This window comes from Episyrphus balteatus, chromosome 3 (assembly GCF_945859705.1).
Source record: "Episyrphus balteatus chromosome 3, idEpiBalt1.1, whole genome shotgun sequence".
Classification (NCBI taxonomy): Eukaryota; Metazoa; Arthropoda; class Insecta; order Diptera; family Syrphidae; genus Episyrphus; species Episyrphus balteatus.
The window spans coordinates 105,508,519-105,520,270 of NC_079136.1; the positions used below are offsets into that span (position 1 = coordinate 105,508,519).

Sequence of the window (11,752 nt, forward strand, 5' to 3'; positions counted from 1 at the left end):
CGTATAGACAAGCAGTTGGTGCACTGATGTATTTAATGCTAGGAACCAGACCAGATCTAGCATATACAGTAGGATTTTTGTCAAGAACCTTAGAGAATCCATCCAAAGAAGATGTATCTAGAGTCAAAAGAGTGTTCAGGTGCATAGCTGGAACTTTGGATTTAGGGATTGAATACAAGAAAGATGACAAATCCAGAATCCTAAAATGTTATAGTGATGCTGATTTTGGTGGATGCCAAAGCACTGGGCGTGCAACTTCTGGTGTTGTTATAACTCACGCGGGTGCTGCTATTTCCTGGCTCAGCCAAAGACAGGTCATGGTTGCAACATCAACAACTGAAGCTGAGATCGTTGCAGCGAATGAAGCAGCGAAAGAAATAATTTGGCTGTGCAGATTATTCGACGGAATAGTCAAATTAAAACAGATTCCAGTTCTTCAAGTGGACAATTCTGCAGCTGTAAGATTGGCTCAAAACCCAGAATTCCACAGAAGAACAAAACACATCGCTACAAAACACTTTTTCATCAGAGAAAAAGTAACTGAAGGAAAAATCGAAATCCAACAGATATCAACCGAAAAACAAGTTGCAGATATCATGACTAAACCCCTTCCATGTCCAAGACTGAAACTGTTATGCAGCGAAATGGGTTTGTTTTGAAATGTTAAAAATCAATTAACAAGGGAAAGTGTTGAAGTCAATTAATAATTATCTTTAATGTTAATTTATACTTTAACATACTTTCTACTTTACTTATGTTTGTTTAAACTGAGAATGTTTTTATGTTTATATCAAAACTTGTTTTAGAAAATTTATTATTCTCGATTCAAATCTTATTCAATACTGTCGCTCATTTTTAAAGAATATTTTGTTCAATTTAAATACAATTAATCGAATATTAAGTCTGTTCAGCGAGGATTTTTCTAGATCAGAACAGGACAGGACAGCACAGTTTCGTGAGAAACGTCAGATCAAGTTAGAACAGTCATTTTAACGTCAGTTGCAAAATAAAAAAAAAAAAAAAACAAATTGTAAATTATATGAATTTTTTGCTTAACGGTTCTCGTTAGTTTTATTTATTTTTTGAGTTTTTACTGCGAAAAATAAAATTAAAAATTGTTTTTAGTTAGAAAAACCACAAGCACCCGAGAAATATTCGCACAATTAAATCAAAACAAAAAGAAAAAAATGACAGCTTTGCTTTTGACATTTCTCACGAGTCTGTTCTAACCTGATCTTACTCAAAACCAAGAACAGAAAATCCTGTTCTAAACTGTTCTAGTTTTGTCAATGAACAGGAAACTAGAACAGTTCAGCACAGAAAAAATCTCAATGAACAGCAAAAAGCTGTACTTTTCTGCCTAGAACAGTCCAGCACAGCGGCAGTGAACACTTATTGATTCCATAGAAAACAATAGTGTTAACTATTTAACGCAATTCACACACGGCCTAAATAGCGATTGCTTAGAACTCGAATTTAATGTACTTACCAGTAAGAGTTAGTTTAAATTCCGAATTAAGGACTTTATCACCACTGTTTCGTAATAAATTAGCCAGTTCCGTAATTTTTTGAGGATCCATTTCGGTGTAATTTAATTCTTTTTAGATTAATTTTTTATTTGTATTGGTCTTGATTTTATTCAATTTTAATTTAGCAGGAAATTCATTTTATTATTATAATAAATTTCATGTAGGTATGAGTCATTTGTTACTAATTCATAGTTCATTCATTTTCGTAACTTTGCAGATATGTATATTTTAACAATATACATAATTTAATTTATTTGTTTAATTTCCACTTTATTGTCATACGCCATAAGTATTTATGTAAATAACTTTTATTTTGTTTTTATTTATGGTGGACTTTAATGAATTTGGTGAAGACAAAAGAAAACAAATAATGGAAAATTGAATAAAAATATTGCACGGAAAGATACATCACAGCCCTTCAAGCAAGAAAACGGAGTTCAGAAAAGACACTCCGACCTTCGACCGAGAAAGACGGATTTGCATTCACACACTTGCAACTTTTTGTGTATGAACACAAAGTCGAAGGAGAAATCGTGGTGAAAAAACAATGCATATAAAATCGGCTCCGCGGTGATTATAATTTCCATACTAATTTGAGCCGCCTTCGGACCCGTTCCTGAGCCGAAGTCGGACTCAGCTCCGCCTGAGGCGGACCGGATTCGCAACGAGGGTTTGTTTGAAGGGTACCCTATATATCCCTTCAAGCAAGAAAACGGAGTCCAGAAAAGACAGTCCGACCTCCGACCGAGAAAAGCGGGGTTGCACTCACACACTTGCAACTTTTTGTGTATGAACACAAAGTCTAAGAGAATCGTGTGGTGAAAACTGAGAAAAGGAAAAAAAGTAGACAGACATAGCCAACAAGAGCAAAAGCGTCATTTTGTTATTTTTTGTTGAAGTGTTTAGTCGCGTCGTGTCTCGTGTCGTTGTTAATAGAATATAAGTATAATTATAAACAATTATATCAAACTATTAACAATATGGAAACAAAAAAAGGTATGTTGTATATATCGCTCAAAGTGTTTGGATTAAAGTGATGTATTTCTGTTTGTGTTGTAGATGTAATCTCTAATGATGAAGAATAAGGCAGAAGGTGAAACATGCGATTGGACATCTAAAGAAACACCAACGCAACAACAAATAAAATAAAATGAAAAAAATGTATTGTATTTTATATTGTATATATTGTGAAAATTTCGTTTGCCAAAATTAAATAAAAAAAAACAGTTTCAGTGAAAAAAAAAATAAATCTTGTTCTTTTTTGGTCGCAAATGCGAAACGTCATCCCTTTTTTGTTCCTCTTTCTAGTAGGTTTTCGCTGCTCCGACTCAGGTCCGCCTTCGGCTCCATTTTCTCGGAATGGAGATTTTCACCACACCAATACATATGCAATCGACTTCGCGGTGATTATAATTTCCATACTAATTTGAGCCGCCTTCGGACCAGTTTCTGATCCGAAGTCGGACTCAGCTCCGCCTCAGGCGGAGCGGATTCGGACCGAGGTCGGACCTGTTTGCTTGAAGGGATGTATTGGTTTTTTCACCACGATTTCTCCTTCGACTTTGTGTTCATACACAAAAAGTTTCAAGTGTGTGAGTGCAACCCCGTTTTTCTCGGTCGGAGTGTCTTTTCTGAACTCCGTTTTCATGCTTGACCTTCAAGTTAGAGGATAATATAATATATGGAGTGCTTGTTCCTATACCTAATACATTGTAACGCCATATGCATGGATAGGGGTCGCTGCCTTCGTTTTTCAGTGCGAGTCCGGTTCCGCAGCTGTAAATAAACACGCTTGTTGATGACAGCCATCAAATGATCGAAATCATCGAAAAACTTAAAGAAACTAGAGCCCTCTATAAAAGCTTCACGGAACTAACAGCACAAGCACTCCATATATTGGACAAGCAGTCCAAAATTTTTAAATCTGTTTAAAATTTCTGCCTCACTTCGCAATCTCTTTCTCACCATAAAGTGCGAGTGAGAACCCTTCAAGCAAACAGGTCCGACCTCGGTCCGAATCCGTTCCGCCTGAGGCGGAGCTGAGTCCGACTTCGGGTCAGAAACTGGTCCGAAGGCGGCTCAAATTAGTATGGAAATTATAATCACCGCGAAGTCGATTGCATATGTATTGGTGTGGTGAAAATCACCATTCCGAAAAAACGGAGCCGAAGGCGGACCTGAGCCGGAGCAGCGAAAACCTACCAGAAAGAGGAATAAGAAAGGGATGACATTTCGCATTTGCGACCAAAAAAAGAACAAGATTTATTTTTTTTTCACTGAAACTGTTTTATTTTTTATTTTATTTTGGCAAACGAAATTTTCACAATAAATACAATATAAAATACAATAGGTACATTTTTTTTCATTTTATTTCATTTGATGCTGCTGCTGTTGTTGGTGTTTTTTTAGATACCCAATCGCATGTTTCACCTTCTAGATTTTTCTTCATCATTAGAGATTACATCTACAACACAAGAAGAAACAACATTTTAACCCAAACACTTTGAGCGATATATAAAACATACCTTTTTTGTTTTCCATATTGTTTATAATTTAATAAAATTGTTTATAATTAATAAACTAACATTATACAAACAACGACACGAGACACGACGCGACCAAACACTTCAACAAAAAATAACAAAATGACGCTTTGGCTCTTGTTGGCCTTGTCTCTCTTTTCCTTTTCTCATTTTTCACCACGATTCTCGTTCGACTTTGTGTTCATACACAAAAAGTTGCAAGTGTGTGCAAGCCCGATTTTCGCGGTCTGAGGTCGGAGTTTCTTTGTTGAACTCAGTTTTCTTGCTTGAAGGGAAAAAACACAAAGACGTCAAAATGAGTCGGTTGACTGAGGCCAATGTAAACACCGTCAATCGCAGTAAACGGGAATTTTTTTTTATTATAATTTATAAAATGTCATTTGAAAAAAATTATAAATTGAAATAAAAACAAATTTGTGCGTGGTTAAGTTAGTTAGCTTTACAAAAAAAACTAAATGATTTTTTTCTTTTGAAATAAGCAGAATAAATGAAAATATAAAGAGATTTTTGTAATTTTATGATGCGAGAGAATTTATTTTGCTTAAATTTTATGGTTTGACAGTTTAACAATATCTTACCCGTTCCTGAGCCGAAGTTGGACTCAGCTCCGCCTGAGGCGGAGCGGATTCGGACCCAGGTCGGACTTGTTTGGTTGAAGGGTTATTTGACATTTCAAAACGAGTTTAGGAACGATGTTCAACTGTTAAATAGTTACAAATCGTATCTATTTTGTAGTTAAGGAACGACAAAAGTTAAGTGCCTGGCTACATAGTGATTTTTCAATCACCTAAGCAGTGAGTTTGTAGGCAAGAAGGATGAGGAGTGAAGGGGTAATATGCTCACGAAGGGAACTGAATTTTCTGAAGGTAGTACAGTTCCATTGCTAAATTTTCCTCTTTTTGACGTTTGTTCCTAGAAAGGTAAAACTGGAACGTGATTGGGCACAACAGTGTGTAGCCACCGCATGTGATTTTTCAATCGATTGAAAAATCACTGTGTAGCCAGGCACTATAGTTAGAAAAAGAACGCACCTCAATGGCCCATTCTTTTATTAATTATGTCGTTTTCTATTGACTTTTGTGTCTGGCTACACGGTGATTTTTCAATCGCCTAAGCAGTGAGTTTGTAGGCAAGAGGGATGAGGTGTGAAGGGGGAAGATGCTCACGAAGGGAACTGAATTTTCTGAGGGCAGTACAGTTCCATTGCTAACGGAACGTGATTGGCCACAACAGTGTGTAGACACCGCATGTGATTTTTCAATCGAAAATCACTGTGTAGCCAGGCACTTTGAGATTTTTGTGTAAAAATTTCAGATTTTCCACTGCAAATAGAATATGAAATCTAGTTTTGTAATTGTGTACGAAATCTGTGTGTATAAAAAAAAACAAAACAACAACAAATGTTCAGACAAATGTCAAACAGAGGAGTGTGTGTGAAAGTGAGTGTGTTTGTATGCGTGAATCTTGCTAAAAATCCAGATTCAGATTCTTGAATCTCAGATTCATTTTTTTGTCATTTTTTTGAATCTCAAGACCCAAATAGATCATGGAATCTGAGATTCTTCCGCTATTTCCCCTCTTCACCCCCCCCTCCCTTTCAGCTGTCAGATTCACAAATTTCATTCTGAGATTCGTCAATAGAAAACTACATTAAAGTTATCTTTGGTTATTGTGTCAAAAATATCGTTGTTGTTTTTGTTAGACGACTCTACACGAAGACGTAGAAGCAAAAGATGCACATAAGAACAAGGGAGAGGTAGGTAGGTAGGTAGAGATGGCGGTCATAAAAAGCCGTTTTGATACCAAAACTTGTAAAACCTATTAGTTATAAATGGATTAATTGGAATAATGTGATTTCAATACATACGAGTGTTTAGGCTAGCCTAAACCCACTTCGTTGCATTGAGGAATGAGATCAAATCTTTGATCTTTATTTCAGAGATGTTATTTATATCGTTGAAAAATTCACTGCCCAGGGAGAGCACTCTACTTCTAGCAAGGGCAGGACATTGGCATAGGAAGTGGAATACCGTTTCTTTTTCCTGCTGATTCAAACAACTGCGACAAAAGGTGTTGTAAGGAAAGGGCCATTTCTGGACGAAAAGTTATGAAATTTGGTACACTGAATGATAATAGTATGGAGAATAAGAAAAAGCTGCCAATTTTTTTTTATTCAAAATGCCGGCTCCAAAATGGCGGAAAGAACGGGCGTAAAACTAGAATTTTCATTTTCAAAACAGTATATAAGCTAGAAATTGGGCTAAATTCATAACAAAAAGGTGTCAGATCTTAGATATTGGATTCATAGATTCATTTTCTTTAAAACAAAATCAAAAATTTTAAAAACAAAGTCCAAAAAGTGCCAAATTAGTAAAACACGTTTAAAGACCCCTTATTACGTAATTTCATGGATTGTTTTTTTAAATTAGTACAATGTATGTTTCATAAGAAAAATAAAAATATTGAGGTTATATGGTTGCCAACTATGTTTTTAAGTAAATATTAGAAAACATGATATAATGTAAAGTTTCAATGTTCAATAAAACTGAGAATTTATTTTTTCTGTGAACAAAAATATACTTTTCTTATAGATTTTAATGTTTTAAAATCAAATCTGGAGTTGAAAAAAATCTACGACGTCACGTTTTTGAGATATAAGTAGTTCAAAATTAATTTTTATCTACGAAACGTGACGTCATAGATTTTTTTCGTCTTCAGATTTGAATTTAGATCATTAAAATCTATTAGAAAAGTATATTTTTGTTCACAGAAAAAATAAATTCTCAGTTTTATTGAACATTGAAACTTTTCATTATATCATGTTTTCTAATATTTACTTAAAAACATAGTTGGCAACCATATAACCGCAATATTTTCAAGTTTCTTATACAAAATAAATAGAAGAGATCCCAAAATTGTGCTAATATAAAAAACAATCCCTGAAATAGCGTAATAAGGGGTCTTAAAGTGTGTTTTATTAATTTGGCATTTTTTGGACTTTGTTTTTAAAATTTTTGATTTTTTTTTAAAGAATATAAATCTATGAATCCTAAATCTAAGATCTGAAACCTTTTTGTTATGTATTTAGCCCAATTTCTAGCTTATATACTGTTTTGAAAATGAAAATTCTAGTTTTACGCCCGTTCTTTCCGCCATTTTGGAGCCGGCATTTTGAATAAAAAAAATTGGCAGCTTTTTCTTATTCTCCATACTATTATCATTCAGTGTACCAAATTTCATAACTTTTCGTCCAGAAATGGCCGTGCAAATGAATATTGACGCCAAAAACAACCAATGGCACCACTGTGCGTCGTGTGCTTCTACACGTATTAAAGTATTATAAGACGCAAATTTGACAGCTATTTTTGTTTCTTTTATTTTGTTCTTGTTTTTTTATTCCAAAAAAGAACCAAAATATACAAAAAAAACAACTCCAGTGGTCTCTATGTGCAACAAAAACATTTAAATAAATTTAAAAAAGTTACTATATAGGTACCCAAATAATGAATATACGATGAAGCGAACTCTGCGATCGACGAAATCAAATAAATCAAAACAAAAAAAAAAGATTAAGATCAAAGAGAAATGTCAAAATGAGTCTCAAAATTTTCGACCGGAGACTCACAGGCACAGGGTAGAAAATTTTACATCCCTTTTTTCAAACTTTCTTTCTCCCTTGCTCTTATATGCATCTTGAACTTTACGACTTCGTGTAGAAGCAGACTAGTAAAATTTTGAGGCTCATTTTGACGAAGAAATAAAAAACAATAAATAAATATTGAAGGTTTTGAATGAACAACAACAACTTGTGTGTGTTACTACCAAGTTCATAGGCTGGAGTTATAGCTATTTCACGGGCGTAGGGTTGCTTAAACATCGATAGTGAAAAACTATCGCGTACATCGATAGTGTCAAAAACTATCGATTGTTTTTCTTCATGCACCTTTGTTTAATTTCAAATGACATTCAAACTCACACTCTTGTATATTTATAAAACTCACCACCAAAAAATAATCAAAATGCAAAACAAAAATCGTCACAAGTAAACAACACAAAATCGTCACAAAAATCTTCGAATGGAAATCCAGTGTAAATGTGTATTCTTGTTATTCTTTTTGTTAAAAAAAATTGTAAAACATGAATAGCTGTGAATATTTGAAAGTTTTTTTTGAAGTGAAAACTTCTTTAGTAGTGTAGTGATTTGAAACAAGATGAAACGAAAACGCGACACGACTTCAACTTGTTATAACTTTTTTGTTTTTATAGATAGATGAATGAAATTTGTACTGTAGATAGGTAATTAAATAAATTATAATTGTACAAAATTTCAATTAATTTCATGTTCAAAATTCGGAGATAACGGTAAAAAGATGTTCTTTTCCAACACACGTTATATCTTTTGATCTAGTGCACATACAAATTTGATTTAACTTTAATACGCATGCTGATAACATAACCTTTTATTTGATATATCACATATAACGTTACGTGCTCTACAAGTTACACAATCTTAAATTGAAAAATTTAAAAATACCTCAAAACCTCTGTTGGCGATGACCAGCCACCAGTGTAGGAAGTACCGTAATTTCAGTCTGGAAATTCGACATGGTTGACATTAAAAAATTCTAAATTTTCTTGTAGACATCTTTGAAATAAGATTTATACATCATTATACAAGGTGAAACAGTAAGCTTTCACATGGTATAAAATTTTGTATAGGTTGTCAAACAAAAAAATTGATTTTAATAGCATGAGAACATAAAAATAAATGCTTTTTTTTTGCTTTTTGGATGAAATTTCATCGAGTTTAAAAAATTCTAGCTCTTTTTGTAGATGTCTCATACACCTGATCGATATATATATATATATACATATATAGCTAAGACAATAAGCTTTCAGATGGTGTAAAAATTTGTATAGATTGTTGGGGAAAAAAATGTATTTAATAGCGTGAGAAGATAAAATTACGTGTTTTTTTTCGCTTTTTTTAATGAAAATTATTGTTTTGAATAAATTATTTTTATGCTTTACGCATTTTAAAAAATTAAGTTTGGCTTAATTCTTTAGAAAACTTTGTAAGCTTTTTGATGGTCTATTTTTTTTCAAGAAAAATGATTTTTTAAGGTTTCACTTCTACCACGTGTGCATAGCGCACATGATTTTTTTTTTCTTATCTTTAATACTTATTTTGCGTTGTTTTGAAACTACATAAGAATTTTTTTTTTTTTTTACTTGAATAATTTATTTTTATAATTTTTGTTATATGAATAATAAATAGCAGTGCCTATTTTTATTTTTTTTTTTGGTTTTTTTTTATATAAAATATGAATAAATAGCTTTGACTTATTTTAAGTTTTTGTTTTGTTTTTATACATATGAAATAAAAATGAACCGTGTTCTTTCTTCGTTAAAGCCTAGTACGCTGCTGATGCGAAACAAAATTTTCCATACAAAATTTCGTTAAATTTCGTTTTGCTTTTCGTTTTTCAGTACGCAGCTCAAGCGAAAAATTGGAGAGTTTTCACTCATTTGTTATTAACCCTCTGTAGGCACACCTCTTTTTTGCGAATTTGGTTTATACTTTTTCATGGCGCTAAAACTTTTTTCGGCCTCACTATTTTATGGAGAATCATATATGAAATTGATGTAGAATTTTCCGAGGATTCGAATACTGTATTTACAATTCCAAAAAAATGTATTTTCACCCTTATAAAGACATTTTTCTCTGACCACCCGTGTGCCGACAGAGGGTTAACTTGTTACTGTTCTGTGCATTTTTGTTGGCTCCAAGAGCAGTGTTGACGGTCATTTATTTTATTTTTTCATTTTTAATTCAATTATTTCTTGCTTTGAAAATTATTTTCTGTTGATTTTTCTTGATTTTAAATTAATTTTGAATTTTTTTATTTTGACTTTGACAGAATATTCGATGATATTTCTTCGTTAGCATTTTCGTTGTCGACTTTGGAGGCTTGAAAATTTTTCGTTTCGCATAAGCAGCGTACCAGGCTTAGATGAAAAAGTACCGAAAATAAGTCTCTTTTTTACTGGGACCATCTGGGTATTTAGACAACTAGGAAATGTTAACATCTAGCAAGGAATAATCATCAACGTTTTTGAATTTAAAATATAATTTTTTGTTTTTTTTATTTATAAGGCGAATTTTATTAAAAAAAAACTATCGACACTATCGATATTTTTTTTTGAAAACATCGATACTATCGAAACGTCCGACTATCGATGTTTAAGCCACCCTATCACGGGGACCAACCCGATCATCAGACTCCTTTCAGTGGTGCTAAGTCGCTTATGTTCAATTAATGTTGAAAAATGCCCGAGCTGGGCTTGAGCTCACGACCTAGCGGTTGGGAGGCCGACGCACTACGCATCGCACCACCGACCGCTGCCACTTATGAATTCATAACCCCGAACAGGTTTTCCAATTATCAAGTATAGCCTGGTACGCTGCTCGCGCTAAATTTTAGCTCCCATACAAATTATCGATAACTTGTATGGGAATTTTATCTTGGCTAAAATTTGGCGCGAGCAACGTACCAGGCTTGTATTATTAAATACTTCACCCTTTTTGTTTGCAATTTTTTTGATGTATTTTTTTAGATGGATAAAATCGTTAAAAAAATTCAATAAAAATATTGTAAACATATCTTTTGTAGTTCGAGAAAAATAAATTTAAACGTATAAAAACGGCAAAAATTTCAAATACAAATTTTAAAAAATTAAAATTTTTGATTTATACACACATTTTTTAATGCAATATTTGAAAAACCTTTAAAACCCGACAAACAATTTTGGTTCTATAAAGCTTTACAGATGCAATTGTTGCTTCTGTAAAGATGCAATTGTTGCTTCTGTAAAGCGTTATAGAAGCAAAATTGTTAGTAGGGAACCCAGTAAAACTGCATTAAAAATTGTTTGAAAGGTGGTGTTCTTGAAGAAATTAAACGTAAAGCAAAAACTACGAAAACAGTTAATAATTTAAAAAACCGAAATAAAATATAAAAAAAAAATTAACTGGAAATTTTGAATGTGATCTATTAAAGGAACTGTTTTATAACCAGAATCAACAAACATTTTAAAAATAAGCTGTGTTCCTTCGGCCTAAAGTGTCTACTGCTAAGTTAGCTATTACATGAAGCCTCAAGAGGCGCAACTCTTTTTAAACATAATAAGTGCAAAAGAGAAAAAAGATGAAAGAAAACATTATCCGACCGGAGAGTCTGGGGTCGTGAGTTCAAGCTGAAACACAATCACGCTTTGCCAGACGCGTCATCGCGTTACGTTGAGAAATCCTCAAAGCGCGCTTCTGTCACTTTGACTTCGAACAGCTGATTGAAACATAAAATCTGTTGTCAAATAAAAAAAACACAGTCACTCACAAAACTATTGGGCCAAGTCTTTATCTTGATTTAATTGTGGAAAAATGAAAAAGGATATTAATGTGTTTAAAAAATGCATAGAAATTTGTTTATTCTTTAATCCTATAGTTATGAAAACAAAAGCAATCAAAATAATTTGTTTTTTACCAGTAAAACTCAGTCTACAACATCATTAAATTATTTTTGTTTTTAATTAGTAAATTTTTTTTGATTTAAAATATCTCGATGTCGTTTTTATGTGCATAATCTATAAAGAGAAATTAAAAAACACACCTAGTTTTGC

General features: G+C 32.9%; 1 protein-coding gene across 3 annotated transcripts in view; it reads right to left on the bottom strand.

Annotated features, from left to right (window-relative positions):
* The window catches only part of LOC129916475 (serine/threonine-protein kinase 11-interacting protein), a 65,563-nt gene extending 63,748 nt beyond the window's left edge, over positions 1–1,815 (bottom strand). For 2 of the 3 annotated variants that reach the window (XM_055996462.1, XM_055996460.1), the window contains exon 1: positions 1,490–1,747. In XM_055996462.1, coding sequence (XP_055852437.1) covers positions 1,490–1,580 — 91 coding nt within the window. In that variant the 5' untranslated portion in view covers positions 1,581–1,747. Of the gene's footprint in view, positions 1–1,489 lie in introns of all 3 variants that reach the window. The other variant, XM_055996463.1, reaches the window with a different exon arrangement.
* Positions 1,816–11,752: the final 9,937 nt, after the last annotated feature.